Raw genomic sequence first — 18,949 nt, 5'->3', positions numbered from 1 at the left:
TGAAGGAGATATTAGTTCCATTTTACAGCTGTTGAACTGAGACTCAAAGAGATTAAGCATTTTGTCTCAGGCCACAGTTGTGGCCAAGTCAGTATTTGAACCTAGCTCTGCTTGAAAACAGAGCCTGAGCTTTTTCTCCTCCAGCTGACTGGAACATCAATTGGTTCTTAAGATCATTGCTGATGGGATAAACCTGGGACAGAAATTAGGCAAGACCAGCGGCATTTACCTTTCCTGTGGTGCGTAGGAAAGGGAGGAGCAGGTAATTCTTTCCTCAGGCATGAAGGCTGGGCGATTTACAGAGTATTGACCCTATTCTCAAGTCATAATTCGCGTTATGGAGAAATTACCATGTGGGTAAATTAAGCGTCTCTGATCTCATTTTATGTATGATTACTCCAATGGCTAATTTCCCTTGGCCTGTGTACTCTCTCTGTTCTTATTGAGAAATACTTATGGCCCAATCTAATCCCTTAGCTTTGAGGTTCACACAGGTTGTTTAGAAAATTCTGCATATAATTTGCTTCTGACACAGCTTTGGCCAATAACCACAAAATCCCTCTCATTACTAAAGTCTTTCTATGACAAGTCCTTTAAGAAATTAGATCACCTTTACATGAATTATTAATAAAAATTAAAGCGATAGCCAGTAGCATGGGTATGTTTTGGCGGTTGGCCAACAAATAAACCATCTGTGCAAAAGAAAACATGCTGACAATTTTGGACTCTGGTCTCTGTGGCCACACTGATCAGTGACGTCACTGGTAATTACCCAAATTAATTGCCCTCTGGATTGCGTTCTCTCATCACGAAAACTTCTTTTCCCGATTCCAACCACGTGGGTTAAAAAGGAGAAAACAAAAGCCCTAACTGCTGCCCACGCCCAGAAGCCCCTTCTGTCAGGGATCGCGAGTGGACCCTGGAGAGCCGTTAGCGGGCTGAGAAGGGCTGGGCATCACCGCATACCATACATAGGTGGAGGGCTTGTTATTCTGTTTCCCGCCTACGAGAGGATACCCCTATTGTTTCTGAAAATGCTGACCAGGACCCACACTTCCAACAGAAATTCCTTTACCCCTCCAAGAGCAGCAAAAGCGGCAGAAGCACCAGCCACAGATAAGTGTTTTTGATGAATTGCAAGATGGAAAGGGTTTGCAGTGCTCCCAGCCTCGCTGATACCGAATGCCTTTAAGATACAGCCTTTCCCATCCTAATCTACAAAGGAAACAGGAAAAAGGAACTTAAAACTCCCTGTGCTCAGACAGAAATGAGACTGTTACAGCCTGCTTCTGTGCTGTTCCTTCTTGCCTCTGACTTGTAAACAAGACCTAGTAGAACATGAGAATGGAAAGTCACAAACCTCTGGGTGTCTGAAAGGATCCTTGGGACCTCATGCACATCTGCGGAAACTGGATGGAGAGATTTGGGGAAGTATGGACTCTTTAGCCGGCTTAGTTCTCTACGGAGTCAGCTTGCTCCTTTCTGGTAAGATGTGGCTGTAGTTTTTTGATTTAGTATTTTTTATTTTTATTTTTTTAAACAGACTTAGAGATTCTGGGCTCTCTCCACTATTTCTTAGCGCTGGTTAACAAGCAGCAGCTGTGGCTTAGGCACTGTTTATTTAATATATAACGCTCCATTTAATCTATGTGAGGACTGAAATGCAAACTCTTTGTTGCATGGACTAATTTCTAGTTTCTCTTCTGATAATTGCCCCCTGTGTTGCCATACACTCTATGAGGACTGATAAGCTCACTTTATTTGAAGAGATTCACTTACTATGTATGGTGCATTATTTTACTGCTTCCTCGTTTGGGATTATTTCCTTACTTTGAAAAAGAGCAAGAAACTTGGTTTTACCTGCTTCAAGAAAATCTTAAATAATTTTTTAAACACCGAAGTTTATGCTGAGAATTATGGGGGCCCACTTAGGCGGTGTGCAGATTGTCATTTTTAAATGAGAACTAAACTTCTTTTCTATAGATTTCGTGGCTGTGTACTATTTTAATCAAAGCAGTCAAATTAGTCAAAATAGGTTTATTGTTTTTTTCTTACAGTTGGGGTCAGGGAGGTTAAAGCTATATCATTATTTTTATTGAAAACATTTGGATATAGTATTCATATGCTGTATTTGGCCCAATGAAATGAAAGTTTAGGCAGTTACCCAGATCACTGGGGACAGGACGGTATGGAGACCTGTTGTGAGTCAAGGAATGGTTGGCTTGATGTGTTGAGATTTAGTGTCTGCTGCTCAGATTCTCTAAATAGTGGCATACCTCTCTAGTTTACTTACTCTATGGGCCACTGGCTGAAAGTGGTATCAAAACCTGGCGTGCAAATCACAACTCTAATCACCATCAATCTCTCCCTTCAGTTGAAAGCATTCTAGTGATTGTAATGGAAATAGAATTGATATTGGAAATGGGGAAAATTTATTGAACTTAATGGTGCAGGCTATATTACATTAATAGAATTTGATCAAAATATAAACACGTATTTGTTACATTATTTTTATATTTTTGTATATGTTTGAAATCTAGTCAACAACGATCCCATAAAGAACAGAATTCTATGTAATTTGTTTATAGCTCTGCGTTTGCTTTCAACAACCAATTTTATTGAGGTTTTAATAATATTTTTAAGATTAAGAATATGTAATAAAAATTGCTGAAAATGAAAGATTATCGGAAATGGTTTCAATATTCTGTAGAAAGTGTTTATATTAATATAGAAATAATATGATTCCCCCCCAATCATATGCATCTTTAAATGAAATAATCATCATGATCACTTTGGTTTGCTTTTTTTTCTGTGTAACATATTTATCAGTGCCATGAAATCTGGAATTTATTCTAGACCAGGGATTATAGTAATCAAAAGCCCAGGGCTTTATATTAATAGTTGCTCTGAGATACTTTTTAGGTTTAAATAATACATATACAACTGTTTTAATTCATCCCTCTCTTCCCAAAATTGACTATTATGACTTAGAAAAGCTGTCATAAAATCAAACACACAAACAAAACAAAACACAAAATCAAAACAAAACAGTTATGTGGCAAAAGTGTTGCTCCACATTTAGACCTTAGTTCCCTGAAAACCCAACACTTATTTCAGCAGGGAGAAGCCAAGGAGAGGGGTTTCATGTTCTTGTTCAAAAGGGAGGGTGACACTAACAAGGCTGGTTTCTGGGTAGGTTTGTTGTGTTGAATCCTAACTTACATTCCCAGTCTAAGCCTCCATGGATGCGGATACCCAGTGTTTGGTAAGTGCAATAGCAAGGATCCACCACGATCACGTCTCCAGGCATGGAAGTCCATTCTTCAAACCAAACTCCACCGGTAGACAATAGTAATGGAGCATGGGACTTACATAAGGCTTATGAGTTTATCTCTCTAGTCCAGTTGGTTGTTTCCCATTCCTTTATCATGTGAACAAATAGAACTGAAAAATATGTCACATTTGCCTCAACGGAGGTGGCTTTGGGTGGCAGACGTCAACCCATAAGAGGGTTGGAAGAGGTATGTAGTTTTCAGAAGACTTCCTCAAACCGACCTAGAGTCCGGTAGTTCCCTTCCCAATTGAGAATCATGGCCAATTTCAGGTTACAAACAAGTTGCAAGAAACATACTAGCTTTTCCTTATTTCCCCATCATCACCAAACCAGGCTGCTCTTTTTTAAAGAGTTGTATGTACGAAAAACAAAATCACTCTGCTTTCTCATAGTGTGTCCTATGTGATCAACACTGATCCAATGGGACGTCTAGTATCGTGCCTTCATTTCTCTTTCCTGTCTCATTTGGCATTTTAAATAAAAACCTGGATTCAGAGGTAGTGGATATGTTGTCTGGAGTGGCGGAAGAAATTCCATTTAGGCATACCTCAGAGATATGGCGGGTTCCGTTCCAGACCACCGCAATAAAGTGAGTCATACTTTTTTTTGCTGGTGGAGGGTTTTGCTTTCAATTTGTAAAAAATACAACATCTGTGATGTGCAACAAAGCAAAGTGCTATAAAACGAGGTATGCCTGTATTAGGTCAGGAAGGTGATTCCAGAAGGAACCTCATTAGGGCTGGTTTTGGAAGGCTAGTAGCAAGTCTGACTAAACAAGGGTGGAGGTCTGGAAGCTGAGATCAGAGACACACCTGGGAATTATGTTCAGAGAGGAGCTTTGCTTTCTTCACAGATGCTCCCTCCGAAGCATTGCAGTTGTTGGGAAGTTTCTGCATTTCCTTTTCTGCCCTACCCTAGAGAGCTTCCTCTAAGAGCCTAGTTCTTTTAAGACATTCCTCCAGGAGCAAAGAACTGTTCCAAGTCCATCTCAGAAGACTATGCTATGTCCACTAGGGCGTGAAGATGGGTGATCTCCGAATTTGTCTCACATTATCAATTCGTCTCCTGGGGCCCTACCCCTAAAAAGACGTGTGTGTGTGTGAGAGAGAGAGAGAGAGAGAGAGAGAGAGAGAGAGAGAGAGAGAGAGAGAGATTGTGAGATTGTGAGATTGTGAGATTGTGTCACCTGCTTATTCCCTGTAGATGGGTAATTGGTCAGAACACAGAATCAGGATTCAAATAGATTTCTCTAGGCTGGAAGGGTGCACCCAACCCAAAGGATACATTTCAAAATAGATTAAGTGTCGAGTTATGCAATTGAATTCAATAAATAAGTTATGTTTGTTCAGTGTGAGAGAGACCTGGTTAGTTAAAAGTTCTAGTGTCACCAAATATCACCAAGTTTTGGTGACATGCAAAATTCGTAGGAGCCAACACATGCTCTGCTTGCTAAAAAGGTAATGCACAAGCTGTAACAGTTTGCATTAGTAGAAACATAAGGCCCAAATTAGAAATAGGAATCATTTCACTCTACTGTTCAGAGCATTTCCATTGAACACTGAAAACACTGAGAAATTTGACAGCAAACATAGTAGGGAAGGAAGAAGTTAAGAGCTTTAGAAATCATGCCGCATGGGAATGTTTAGCTAGGAGAAAAGAAACTATTAGCAGTGTTTTTAAGGGTTTCCATATAGAAGACATCATAGAGTGACATTGTATTTCCCCAGATCTAGGTAGGACCCAGGGGTGGAGGGAGCTGCACAAAGACTGACTTTGGCTTTACTTAGGAAAACCTTCTGAAAACTGGATCGGCTCCCCCATGAGGAGTGAGGTCCCACACTGGAAAGCGTTCAGGCCTAGGCTGGGTGATCAGATCATCTATTAGGAATGTGAAGGGAGCTCTTGGAGTGTGGTGCCGACTGCCCTGCCTTTCACACCCTCGTCATCTCTCCGTCTGTCTGCAGCTCCTCACTGATCACTTAGCAGGTAGATAAGGGTTCAATATCTTTTCCCATGCAACCAAACTGGGTGTGTTTTCTGAATGTGGACCCACATGTAGACATTTTACACTGAATTTGAACTCTGGATGCCTTTTGAGAAAAAAAGCACATGCACATGTACTATGGTGACTTCCTTTTGAAGCCACTGCTCAATGGGACCGAGGTAGAGCTAATTGAGAACGCAGGAGGAGGAAGAAGAGAATGGATAGTGAAGTTACAGACCTGGGTGAGGCCCAAATTCCACGACCATGGACAAATGACTTGATTTATCTAAGCCACAGTTTTCTCATCTTTTATGGATGAGAATGTCTATTTCCCAGAGTTGTCACAGGCATCAAGTGTGATAATGCACGTAAAGTGTTTAGCCAGTAAGAACTCTCTCAATAAAGGAAGCTAGCGTAATCCAAAAAGAAGTGTTGCTGTGAGCCTAGTGCTCGTTCCAGATGGACCACATCTTTGCCAGGGTGTAGGGGAGCCACTGCCACTCATAGAAGCAGTCTCTTTCTAAAAGGACCTCCACGCAATCCAGTTCCTCACGTTTTGCGCTGGTCACTCCCCAGTTGACAAGCCAGAACAGTTGGCCTACTATCCAATGCGTTTCCTCACCTATCCATTTATCCCCGCTCATGCCCCTTCTACTTCAGCCAGGCCCATCTCCACAATCGATGCTCTCTTCCTCTTGGCTCTTTCTTGTTCATGCTGTTCCATCTGTTTGGAAATGACATTTTCTGTATTTACTCTGCAAACACAAATCAACTCAACTTGCCTAGGCCAAGTCTTCCTGATGATCTTTCCCTACTTCTGAGTTCCCTTACCACACGGGCTGTGTCTTTGAGCTTTGGGCTCATAGATATAGCTGAATTAGCCTCTAACATCCTTGACAACAGAAACTATTTCTTTGTTATTCTCCATAGTGCATGTATTTGATGTTCAGTAATTTTATTGGAGTTTCATATGCCATCGTGAGAAATGCTGGTATGCTACAGCATACCTGAAAGAAGGAATGTTGTAGAAAGGCTTTTAGCCACATTGACATCATCATCATCATCATCATCATCATAATAATAATTGTACCAACAATAAAGCAATTTCATATACGTTGCAAGTAGTATTCACTCATATCTTAAAAGGCTGCCTTATGTTAAATATTTGATGTAAATAAGGTCAAAAGAAAATCCTTCCTTAGGTGTGAAACAAAAAAGATAGACTTATGAAAGTGGGTTTAACCAGGACTTTACCTCATATGAGATATTGTACAATTGTTGAATACTACCCAAAAGATATGCATGTATTTTATTCAATAGACATTTATTGAGTTATTGCCTGCCTATCATTCATTCATTGATTCATTCACCTATTTCAATTAATGAAGACATATCGAGGACTTACTTTGTGCTAAGTACTGTACTGGATACCAGGAATGTAAAAAAAAAAAAGAGTCATCTTTTCCCCTTGTTAAACTCACATTTTACTAGAAAAGATGAATAAAGGCATGTGAATTATATGATGTGATAAATGATATAATAGGGGTATATACAAAATCTAGCTTTCCAAGAACTACAAAATTTTTATTGGCTCCAATAAAAAAGAAAATGAAACTTTAAAATGTAAATTACGTAAATATTTAGTTAAATGTCTAGAAACCTATGTCAACTTTTTTAAATTGCTAAGTGTAGTATAAATAAAATTAGTAGTATTTTAAAATAATCTGTAGGTTAGATTTTTCTCACTTTGCAAGAACTCCTAATAGTAGTGAATACTGCCAAAAATTATTACCAGCTATAATTATGAGTTACTCATAGCCAAAAATGATTTTAAAACTAAGAAGATAAAAAGGGAAAGGGAAGAAAGAACTATCCATTAGAGGGAGCAGGGAAAGCTCGAAGAAGTTGAGTAAGGCTGGAATGTCCGTTGGAGGTGGAGAATTAAGGTTGGGGTCAGACTGGGACGGGCCATGTAGACCATTTTCAGTATCTTGTACTTCTTGCTGTGCATGTTGAAATTTAGCATGGTGTTTGTTCTACCATGTCTGATTTATGTCTTGGAAAATTCGCTCTGGTAATAGTGTAGAGGATGGATTGACATGCTGGACACTGTAGGCCTGGATCAGTTTGGCTTCCCCATACTTCATGCAGGAAAGTCTGTAGGTAGAGAGGGATTGAAAGTGTTTAGGTGGTGACACTGTAGGGGTTGGTGATTGGTTGCTTATGGGAAGTTGAGAGAGATGGGGGAGAATTAGCGCTGCTCCCGAATTCTGGTTTGGGTACTGGGAGTGCCAGGCAGTGTGCTGAAACATGGCAGGTGGACCTGGTTGGAGATGAGCTGAGATGGAGCAAGTATTCTGTACATGCTGATTTTTGAGGTTCCATGTAAAGGGGAATAGTTAGCAAAATTTGCATCTCTGGGTGTAAAGCTCAGAAGGGGATTGGGCAAGGGATTGAGACAGAAATCTTTGGTTTTATGGCAAGTGAATCCATGGGTGTGAACGTATGCTAAGCTTCAAGTGGAAGGAACAGAGAAAGGTAATAGCCAAGGGAATTGGTAGGAGAAGCAAATCCAATCAGATGCCTTTCCTGAGATTTTACAGAATTGGTGCTGTGGTAACTGAGGAAGGAGAGAGTTTTCAGAAAGGGACAGTGAGATGAGGGCAGCAGAGTGACAGCCTCAGAGCCTGGCCTGGGGGAACCAGACTGCAGGTGTGTTGTTTTACAAAGAGCCAGCTGCACTGATAGTGTTAGGAACCCAACCTGGAAGGGATGTCAGAGGATCAGCTGGCATCACTCCCAGCCTTCAGGAAAGGGAATGTCTAAAGTTGCCTCCCTTATTTCTGGAATTTAAAACTGATAACCCAATTCCCACCAGTCTGGCCAGATTAGTCCTTAACTCACATCACACGTGCAGAATGTTTTTTAGATTGAACCACACCTGCTTTTTTATACCTTCCTCCCACCCCCAATGCTGCCTCCTTTTGTCCCTTCAGGAATCTTGACTATCTTTCTCCCTGTGGTCCTTCCTAAAGGCTGCAGAGACAGGTGTGGGGACGTGGGTCTGCCAGATGGACAGAGTCCTGACACTTTACAACACATGTGTTGATTAGACGGAGTGTATTCCCACTGCCTGGTGATGCCGTGTCTAACGTGGCATAGGTGTAACAAAGAGAGGGAGAAAACGTAAAGACTAGCCAAAGGACCCCGTCATGCAGCCTGTCGAGGGGCCCCGTGGCTGGCTGCTGTTTGCTCTCTGCTTGTTACAGACCCTTGCCCAGGGCTTGACCAGGGAGGTGTGTGCAGTGGTCACACCCATGTCAGTAGGTCTGTCAGCTTTCCCGCTTTTGTTAGAGGGTGACATCATGCTTCCTGCAGGGAGCGCTGGAAGACAATGCTCGGCCACTTTCCTCCAGATACAATAGGCGGAGTCAGGAAGGCAGTATTGACATTGCTCGGGCTGGGGAGGCACTCACTGCTCTGCGGGGCCGTCGGATGGTGAACCAGCTTAACCTTGGCACAGAGGGCCTGGGTTGTGCAAGGCGTCTGGCAGCAGAGCCAAGGGGACTCCACCCTGGGGACAGGAGTGCTTTAGACATCTGGGAATCTGGGATGGGCTTCAAATTCCGATCCCTCTGTCAAAAACAATCACAAAACAGTAATAGTACCAGCAATCAAAAAAAAAAAAAAAAAGACTACCCTAGGTGAATACCTCTATTTACCAAGTGTTTAATATGACTTTTTTTATATCTCCCAACAGCCTGACACATTTGCTATTATTATTCATTTTTTTTAATAGATGGTGAAAGAGGCTCACAAAGGTTAAGGGAGTTGCCCTATGTTACAACGTAGTAGACATGCGTTATTTTGGACTAACATCCCCATTTTTCAAAGAGCTGCCATGATTTCCCTCTCTGTGATTTTATGGGACTGCCAATCACTGAGCACCCATCTGACAAGAGCAGTTGGTTCAGATGGAGAATGAGTGACCCACGGGGTCAGTTAGACAATTTCTCTGGGAATGGATGAGCAAGATGTTCTCTTTGTCCAGTGAGGAGACTGTACACCTGAAGCTGCCCTCTTACCTGGGTGCTTGAAGGAAGCTGGTCTTTGGTAGGAGAGAATGAGAACAATAACAGAGAGAACAGAACCAAGACGGGCCCGCTGAGATTATTTTAGCACCGGGTCCTGTGGTTTTAGATCAGAAACCCATCCCTGTACCTTCCAATTATGGGATCCAGTCACTCTAACTTGCTTGTACTGTTTTGAGTTGGTTTTCGTCTCTTGAAAGTGACCCCGTGGTCTCAGTAGGAAATGAATGGAGATCAGAGTTAAGCTGAGACTGAAACTGACCCCAAATTCTGGGCTCTTTCAAATACTTCACTTTGCTATCTTCTAACTAGTGTTTCCTGGTCACGTCAGGCTGGTTCCTGGAAAATTAGGCTGATAACAGTATGTAATCATGTGGTTTGGGGAAGACCTTTAAAAAGATACTACTTAAAAGTACTTAGTCGGTGTTGGTACATGACAACCACTTAGTAAAATCAGATGGTCTTAATTGTTTGCTTATAAACAAAGCTGGAGACTGTGATGTGACCTCATGCCAGTCCTTTCAAAGCACATCTCCATCCATGAGGGCCGGTGACTTGATGTCATGCCAGATGGAACTCCCCCTCTTCCCTTGGTGAAACTCAATATTGGTACACGAAGCTTGGCCTTGTCTCCGGGGCAAGGAGAGAAAAGCTTAGAGTTCTGCATTCTTGGACTTTCGTGAAAAATCTGGAGTGTCACATGGGGGAATTCCTTCCTGTGGCTCTACCAGCTTGCAAGATGGTGCCCCCTACTTTTCTCCTGCCGGCCCCCAATTTCCTCTTTTCTCTGGTCCGATTGAACAGATGATTTGTCTTCTGTCGGTGGCCACTTCATTTATCCCAAACCTAATTCCTTGCTCCTGGCAATTCACTGTGGAATTTTCGATTCCAAGTGGAGTGTGCCTCACTTCTGCCTAAGCTCGTTATTAGATTTTTGGATCCATTCTGGAGTGTGTGTGTGTGTGTGTGTGTGTGTGTGTGAGAGAGAGAGAGAGAGAGAGAGAGAGAGAGAGAGAGAGAGAGAGAGAGAGAGAATAGCTTCGCACCCATTTCATCACCATCTTTCCTCTAATTCCTCCTCCTCTTATTCTCCGTTCCTCTTGTGTACAGCACCTCTTGATTCTAGAAAACACTTTCTAATCTTCCAGGGTTGATTTAAACACACAGCTATTTACTATTCACTGCTACCAATGGAGAATCACAGAATAGGGTGGAGGTGGTAGTTGGTTGTGGTCAGCACCTTGTCAGGAGCCAGTCTTTGCTTACCTCCCCAGGCATTTTGAATTCTCCATCCCTCATACTATGCTGGAGGTGTATTTCAGTCATTCCAGGCTCTTGCAGTTTGGGAACGCATTCAAGCCACCTGACCTTTGTGTATGCTGTTTCTTCTGCCCCGAATGTCCACCTCACGTTCTCTTCTTCACCTGTCTGACTTTCTGACTTATTCATGCTTTGAGGTTTATCTCAGGTGTTATTTCTTCCAAGAAGTCTTCCTTAACCTCCTTCCATGGATGAGGGCCCTGGATTCCACCTGAGGCAAAGACATATGTGCAGGTAGATTGTCTGGTAAGCGATCCCAGGGAGCAAGAGCAGTGGACTAGGTAACCAGAACTGTACCAGGATGCATTACCATGCTGGCCACTGCTACAGATGCCTGGTGCTGCAGACTTTCTGAGAGGCCTTCAGAAATGAGACTCAGAACTGTTCACCTGTGAAGGAACAGGAGAGGCGTTCATCCGTTGCTATACTCCCGCTTTGTTCAGGAGTTACGTAGATGGAAGGAGCTAGTGAGTTACTGCTGGGGTCCTGTGCTGTCATGCCAGAGGAAGTCCCAGGGGAGGAAGTGAGATATAGTTGGGTCTGGCTCACAGCTGGCGGAGGCCTGCACAGAAGTGGCCCCTGCAGCTGAGCTGGAATGGGGACGATTTGCACTGGTGCCCAAGAGGTGTCAGATACAGGCTCCTTTGTGCTTGCTGCTTTGTGGTACTTAGAACATTAAGTTACAAGTTACAGTTTACTTGTTGGTTTTACCCGCTAGGCTATGAGCTTTCTTTGGCATTTCAATATTCTCAGCACCAGACACAGTATCCTGGCTGACAGAGAAATGCTGTAATAAATGGTCTTCCATTAGATGAAATGTGCTGACTGATAGCTTCCCTGCATGTGCTACATACACTACTGCTGGCCTGAAAGATGATTTTACTTGGTGCTTGGAAGCATCGTTTTAGTTATAATATTTATTAGTATGTAGATATAGATATGTGTGTCTATGTATCATATCGCTCATGTAATTTTATGAATATTTGGCTTAATATGAGGCTAAGGCAAAAAGATAAGCTAATTTAAAGAGAATGGTTAATAGAATAATTATACAAGTAGCATGCAGGCTCAGCAAGAATCATGAAAGTGGCGTATAAATTCATGCAGTTTGAGAGACCCTGCTGTGACTGAGTGTGTGAGTTCTTTTAAGAACTCGTGTGTGTGTGTGTGGTTCTGTACATGTGAGTGTGCACGCATGTGTGTGCATGTGCGTGTGTTCAAATAAAAAATAGAAAAGTAATTTGGGCACATAATTAACATTATCCTAGTGACATGAACAGAGTGAAAGAGGGTCTCTTGGTGATCAACCTGCCTCAAATGACTGTCTTGGACTCTTGGACTCTTGCTTCTTCTAGGAAATCTGCAAAGAGGGCATTTGTTAATAAATTGCAGACAAGAGCTCATTTATCCCTTGGGCATCCCTCAAAAAAGGTCCAGCAGTAAGCCAGAAAACCAGTGGGCAATGCCCACCAGGGGAGGAATGAGTGGGTCAGTTATAGTCATTCATTCAAGCTAAGATTGACAGAGCCCTGTCTGTGTCCTGGGCATCTGCTTGGCATTGGAGTTACAAAGATGGTTAAGAGAGGGACCTGACCTCAAGTGGCTTGTAGTCTGGTGGGTGAGAAGTTCTGCTCTAATAGAGACTGACAGCGTATTTAGTTATAATGTTTATTAGAGGACAGCTGGGAACATGGGAGCTGGAGTGAGTAATCCTGGAAGAGAGCATGGGTCTCACCAGGAGGTGACATTTGAGAAGGATGAGTAGGATTATGCTTTGTGAAAAATCAGGGGTGGAAGTTATGAGTAGAGGCATTCTAGGCAGAGGGAAACATGGAAAATGAGGAATAAAGAGTTTAAGAAACAGTCGTGCAGTCATTCTGTGTGGCAAAACTCTAGGGTACACGGAATAAAGCAGGGGATAAAGCTGGGAAGACAGGTTGGGAAGAAGGTAATTTGATTTCAGATAGGCTGAGTGGACAGAGACGCTTCTGGGAGATGTTAGGATGCAGGATGAAGCTATGTGAGGGAGTGACATTGCCCAAGAAGAGGACAGTGGGGGTGATATGGGGAGAGGAAGAGGAAACTGAAGGTATTCAAGAGACAAACCAAAGGAGGAGGGAATTTTAACTACATCAAAAATTGCAGAGGCGGAGTAGTATAAGGAAAGGGACTCGAGAATTTGGCTATTGGGTGCTGTTGCAAAGCATTTTTAGTGGATGGGCAGGGCTGAGGTTGAGAACTAAGTGGGAGGAGAGGACTGAGGTTGAGAACTAAGTGGAGTAGGTAAGCAGAGATGCCTTTCTGAGAGATGCCCCATATGTTGGCAGGTTCCTGCATCCATGTGCTTTTCTGTGAGCCTGATTCTAGGGGGATCTGGTAGGTGAAGGAGTGAGGTCCTCTCTGCCATGTCTGGATCAAGGTCCTAGGAAGATATGCAGAAGTTTGAAGGAAGTAGGAAAAGACCTCTTCCATCACAGATATTCTCCCCTTCTCCTGGGCATGGTCCCCAAATTAGGGAATTATTTTAGTTTCACAAATGCATGGTAATAGAGGTAGATGTTTTGCACTGTAACTTAGAATAACTGTTAAAAACTTAAAATATTATCTAGTCCAGTGTTTCTGAAGTGTCTTCACAGAATACTAATGTCAGAAGAATCACAGAATTCTTTTTCTAAAAATATGTGGAGCTAATGTTTCATACCTTAGAAATGCTGATTTGATTCAACCTGCTCATTTTACAGATGCTGACAATGAGGTCCAGAGAGTTCAGCACTTAGCTCAAGTTCATTAGAGGCTAAGTTTCTTCACATTACTAGATAATGTAGAAGGCAATGTAAATTAGAGATTAATTCACATACTGTATAGTCAGACGGCCTGGGCTTGCATTCCAGCTTTATCATTGTATCGGTTAGCTATGGCTGTGTAACAAAGTACTCCCCTAACTCAGTAGCTAAGCCAATGTTTGTTATCACTCACATGCCTTTGGGTCATTCGGGTTTGGCTGATCTATGCTTAGCACATTTAGGTGGTTCTGCCTCAGGTTATAGCAGCTGGGGCAGCTCTGCTTCTTGCTGCAGGTGTGTGGGTGGTCTGGATGACCTCCCCCTTCTTGGCTCAGCAGGTTACCTATGGTGTGTTGTTCTCATGGTGATGTTAGAAACACCAGAGGGCTAAGTAGAAATAAATAAACAAGTGCGGCTTCTTAAGGTCTGGCATGCTGTCACTCCCTAAGCTGTGGGCGATGTCCAAATTTCAAGGGCTGGGAAGTACACTTTGCCCATAATGAGACCAAAGCAAGTGTATGGATACAAGGAGGACTGAAGAGTTGGGGCCAAGAATTCAAACAAATACAACCACTACTGGTTTTGTGCTGTGGTGCAAGTTAGTTGGTTTCACCTGTAAAATACGCACCATAATAGCACCTTCCTCTTGGGTTTTTCAAGGTGCGGGGGAAATGGGGGATTAAATGAGTTCATTCATGTAAATCATTTAGAAAAATGCTTAAATTTAGACAACACTAAGTAAATGTTAATATTGTTACTATTTTTATCCACCCAACCATCACTCTCAGTGCATGATGGAGGATATTGGGGGTCTTTGTGACCAGAGTGGCTATGGGACGGGTAGGGTTGACTTGGTGAATTGGCCCAGCATCAGCCATTCTCCACCAGCAGAAGGGCTCAAAGGAGTAACCTTCTGAAGAGCCCCCAAATTACTCATTTACGAATTCCTTTCTTTCTCTTAGAAGTGCATAATGGCCACAGACATAAGGCCCCGAAAGCATGGGCTTCCTTTGTGCTGCCTGGCCCTGCCAGCCCCCTCTCCCTGTGTATCTCACACCCAGAATCATCAGTGCTTTTCACACAAACTTTCTGCCAAGAGGTGCGGAACTGGAGCCAGAAACATGCAACAGCTGCAGAAGCTCGGCCACAGTCAGAGACCTGTAGTAATCTCCTAACAGGCCTAGCTAGACACAGCCCTGACCACCAAGCGACTCTAGAGAATGGAAGCCATCAGCAAAGTGTGATTCCAATATGAGTAATAAATGAATTCAGCCAGCTGCTTCTGGAATCAAACAAAAAACAGTGTTGCTGCCAATGGAGTGTGGGGGTGGGGGTTGGAGAAAATCACCATTAATTGCATCACCCTCTTCCCATAAAGGCTGGGGAGAGCCAGTGACTCAGGCGAACTTCTGTTTCAGGCCCTCTTTTCCTCTCCTAGGGATGACTTTGTGATGGAGCTCACGGCTTATAACCAAGCCTACCTTTTCACCTTAACCAGGTGGTTATGATCATAGGCTATGGGGGCAGCTGGAGCCCCACTCTACAGTGTGATAGCTGTGAGACCTTGGGCAAGTCATTGCACCTCCTTGTAGAATGGGGATAATATTACCCACACTAAAGTGTTGTGAGGATTACATGATATAAACAGATCAAATGCTTAGCAAAGTACAGGTTCATAAAAAGGCTCAATAAATATTAGCTATCATTATCATTTCTTATGTTTCCTTATGCCCTAGAGCAGCGGCGTCCAAACTGCGGCCCGTGGGCCAACTGCGGTCCGCAATCCATTCCAAATTCCAAAAATATATTTAGTTTACTTAAATAAACCAGGTGAGGCCATACGTACTTCACCTCGAGTGAGTGGCCCGGCTGTTTGTGTATTTTACTGCATACGGCCCTTGGTGAAAAACGTTGAACAAAGTTTGGACACCCCTGCCCTAGAGGTATTAATAGCTCCTAAGAGCCCATCTCCAAGAATCTGTAAATGTTATTCTTTGCCACTTATCCCATTTAAACGTATCTCATTCCTTCCCAACCCATCTATTCTATGAATAGTTTTTAAGCTCCTATTCTGTGCCCAGAACTGGGTCAGCATTTATCATGATGCATAAAATAAAGTCATTGCTGCTAAGAAGCTACTGTTGGGGTGTGAGTTGCAGACAGACATACAGTCACTTCTTCTAATTCATAGTAATGTTCTATCACAGAGTTAGATTCCTTCAAGTTGCAACATTTTTTTTAAGCGATCAATACATGACCCAGTTTTGTGTGTGTTTCTATTGAAAGACCAATCATGTAATATCTGTGGCTGCTTCATCAACATGGAACTCGTGGTCATCAGCACTGTAACTCCTGCCTGAACAAAACTTATCTAACACACGTGTTTTCTCCTAAGGCACATTGCAGCATCCTTATGCTTAGGAAGATTAGATAGCAATTCCACACTATGCTTGGGGGGCACTTTAAATGGTGAAATTGTCACCAAAAACACAAAAATGTGAATAAGTGGCACTCAATATACCGCAAAAGAAACACTGGTTTACAGTATGAGGGATACCTTATTTCACTTCAGTTGGTAACCTACCTTGTTTCCCCGAAAATAAGACCTATCCCAAAAATAAACCCCAGTTAAGATTGTCAGTCAGACCGACGCATTTTAGTATGTTAGGACGATGTTCCAGAAGAAGGTGACATGACTGTATTTGAATAAATGTAGATTGTTGTACATGAATAAAGAAGACATCCCCTGAAAATATGCCCTAATGTGTCTTTTGGAACAAAAATTAATATAAGACCCAGTGTTATTTTCAGGGAAATACGGTATAAAACCCCATCTTAGTTTTGGGAAAACATGGTAGCATCTGAGGACTCAGGGTTTTCTCTGCTCTGCATGTGTTCCAACGACCGGGAAGCTATCATGAGTATCGATTTTTGAGCTTATAAATAAACTTTAGGCAAATTCTCAGTCATGGAATCAACAAATAATGAGGATAGACTGTTTATACAAATGACTAAAGTCAGAGTGCAATAAAGTTTCCATAGAAGTCCGGGTAAGCCCAGGAGAAGAAATGGATTCAGTCTGTGGCAATCAGTGCCCACTGATCAGATCAGACAGTAGAGAAGGAAGCATGGAGGGATGAAAGCCCTGGGTGCAGCCAGATTAGCTAGATTGGGGCTAGTGGGTGGAGGGATTTCTGCTTCCAGCACTGGACTGTGTCGCCCAGATTGTACTGGTGCCCTAAGCAGGCCTCTTCTCACCCACATCCATTCAGAAGCAAGACCTAGCATTCGGAGATGCCAAACACACGTTAAACGACTCCACTCCGTAATGTTAGTGAGCCACAAAGAGGTTTTAGTCGGTCAAAGGAGAAGACAATGTGTGTTGTACAGTGTGCAAAACTTAAATTCACGAGTAGACATCTCTCTGTTCCTCTGGCTAAGTTCCTCTCCAGCTCCCAGCCTCCTCATTTTTCCTCCTTTTCTCCTACTGCCTCCACTAGTCCAGGCAATTCCACTTTCACCCCAACTCTGCAAAACAAAAGCCAGCTTCTTAGCCAAGCCCCTCTCCTCTGGAATCTTAGCACGAGCCCTGGACTATTACTCAAGCATGGATTTTGGGCGTTTTTTATTTTACCCTCTATTCCCTACTCCAAGAGGCTTATCCAAATATTCACTCAGAAAAATACTTTCTCCATATTTTGGAATAAGCAATAAAGAAGTACAAGGTCCCAGATGAGTTACCACTCCCTCTCACGGCCTCTGCTAGTTGTTCCTGGCAGAATAAGTATTTTCTCATCTTAAATGCATGATCCACAGTTTCTGCAGTTTTCTGACACTAGTAGCCCAGGCCCGAGCCATACTAGAGATTCAATAAATGAATAGGTTTGCACTAAACTGATGATTTTTGGTAAAGAGACATCTTGGTAATATTTTCCTCCACAAAATGATATATAATTCTAATTATTGTACTTTTCTTATATATTTCACAGCAAGGTTTTATAATTTTTATCACACTAAGTTCTAACCATTTCTCCCTAATAATTCTCATGAAAATCCCCAAATATATTGTTTTTGAAACATAACAAATAATTCTGAGTTTTATCTTGAAGAATAAGCAGGAAGAATAGCTAAGAAAATTCTGGGAAGAAAGAGTAATGTTTTGGGACTAGCTTTACTAGATTATAAGACAGAGTACTATTCTGTAGTAACAGTGGGGTACAGTAAAGAGTATCGACTAGAAAGGCTAGAACCAGACCCAAGTTTCTATAAAATTTTAATATCCTATAAAGGATACAAATCAGTAGGGAAAGGAAAATTAGTTTTCTCTGTGGAAAAAAATAATTGTTTAAAAAACACATGTGTTACCAAACACCAAAATAAATTCCAAATGAATTAAAGACTAAATCTAAAAATTCAAGCCTTCTAAAGAAGATGCAAGTGAATATTTATTGACTTTTCATATGGAGAAGGATTTTTTTAAGTTTAAAAACAAAGAAACCAATAAAAATCAATGTACTTAGCTACAGAAACATTTAAACTGTTAATCCTATAATAAGCAAAATTAAAAGGCAAAGAACAAATGAGAAAAATACTTGCAACAAATATAGCATATATGAGATTAAAGTATATTCATAAAAGAAGCTCACTGATATTGATAGAAAAATATCAAAACATCAGTAGAAAAAGAGAGGAACAAATAATTCACAAAAGGAGGAAATACAAGTAGTTAAGAAGCATGTGAAAAAGTTCACCCTCTACATAAAAATCAAATCAAAACAAGATATTATTTTTCTATATCAAACCAGCAATGATTAAAAAAACAAGTGAGAATACTCGATAATACATGGTTGGGGTTGGTGAAATGTGCACTCATACGCTGTAGCTTTTTAGACAGAAATTTGACAGCGTAAAGTAAAATGTTATAATAAGATTTTAAATGTTATGATAAGATTAAGTAAAAATTCAGGATACGAAATTGTATTTGATTTTAGCCTAGGGAAAAACTATGTGCTATGTAGGTTTCTGCAGTTTCTTTGTATATATATCTAGGGGGGGAAAAAGGATATATATCAAATGTTAACAAGAGTAAAAATGTTCCTTTCTAACCATTTCTCACTTCTCACTGTGTTTGCATAAATCTGATCTGGTGTTTAAAAAAAGGATATCATAATAAGGAGAAATATTTTTAAATAATTTATATTCTGAATGTCCTAAAAAGACCATTAAAATATGTTATTTTTGTGGTTTTTAGAGATACTTTTTTGATGATTATTTTTATTCTTTTTTCAAGATTTTATTGGGGAAGGGGAACAGGACTTTATTGGGGAACAGTGTGTACTTCCAGGACTTTTTTCCAACTCAAGTTTTTGTTCTTTCAGTCTTAGTTGTGGAAGGTGCCGTTCAGTTTCAAGTTGTTGTCCTTTCAGTCTTAGTTGTG

The 18,949-nt window shown here is 41.6% G+C and overlaps 1 protein-coding gene across 3 annotated transcripts in view; it reads left to right on the top strand.

Moving 5' to 3' along the window:
- Nucleotides 1-900: 900 nt before the first annotated feature.
- Nucleotides 901-18,949, top strand: part of TEK (TEK receptor tyrosine kinase) — a 99,738-nt gene continuing 81,689 nt past the window's right edge. For 2 of the 3 annotated variants that reach the window (XM_033123677.1, XM_033123676.1), the window contains exon 1: nucleotides 903-1,485. In XM_033123677.1, the coding sequence (XP_032979568.1) occupies nucleotides 1,434-1,485 (52 nt within the window). In that variant the 5' untranslated portion in view covers nucleotides 903-1,433. Of the gene's footprint in view, nucleotides 1,486-18,949 lie in introns of all 3 variants that reach the window. The other variant, XM_033123678.1, reaches the window with a different exon arrangement.

This window comes from Rhinolophus ferrumequinum, chromosome 12, assembly GCF_004115265.2.
Source record: "Rhinolophus ferrumequinum isolate MPI-CBG mRhiFer1 chromosome 12, mRhiFer1_v1.p, whole genome shotgun sequence".
Taxonomy (NCBI): domain Eukaryota; kingdom Metazoa; phylum Chordata; class Mammalia; order Chiroptera; family Rhinolophidae; genus Rhinolophus; species Rhinolophus ferrumequinum.
Note: the sequence above shows the minus strand (reverse complement) of the source record. Positions and strands in the feature narration are given on the sequence as shown.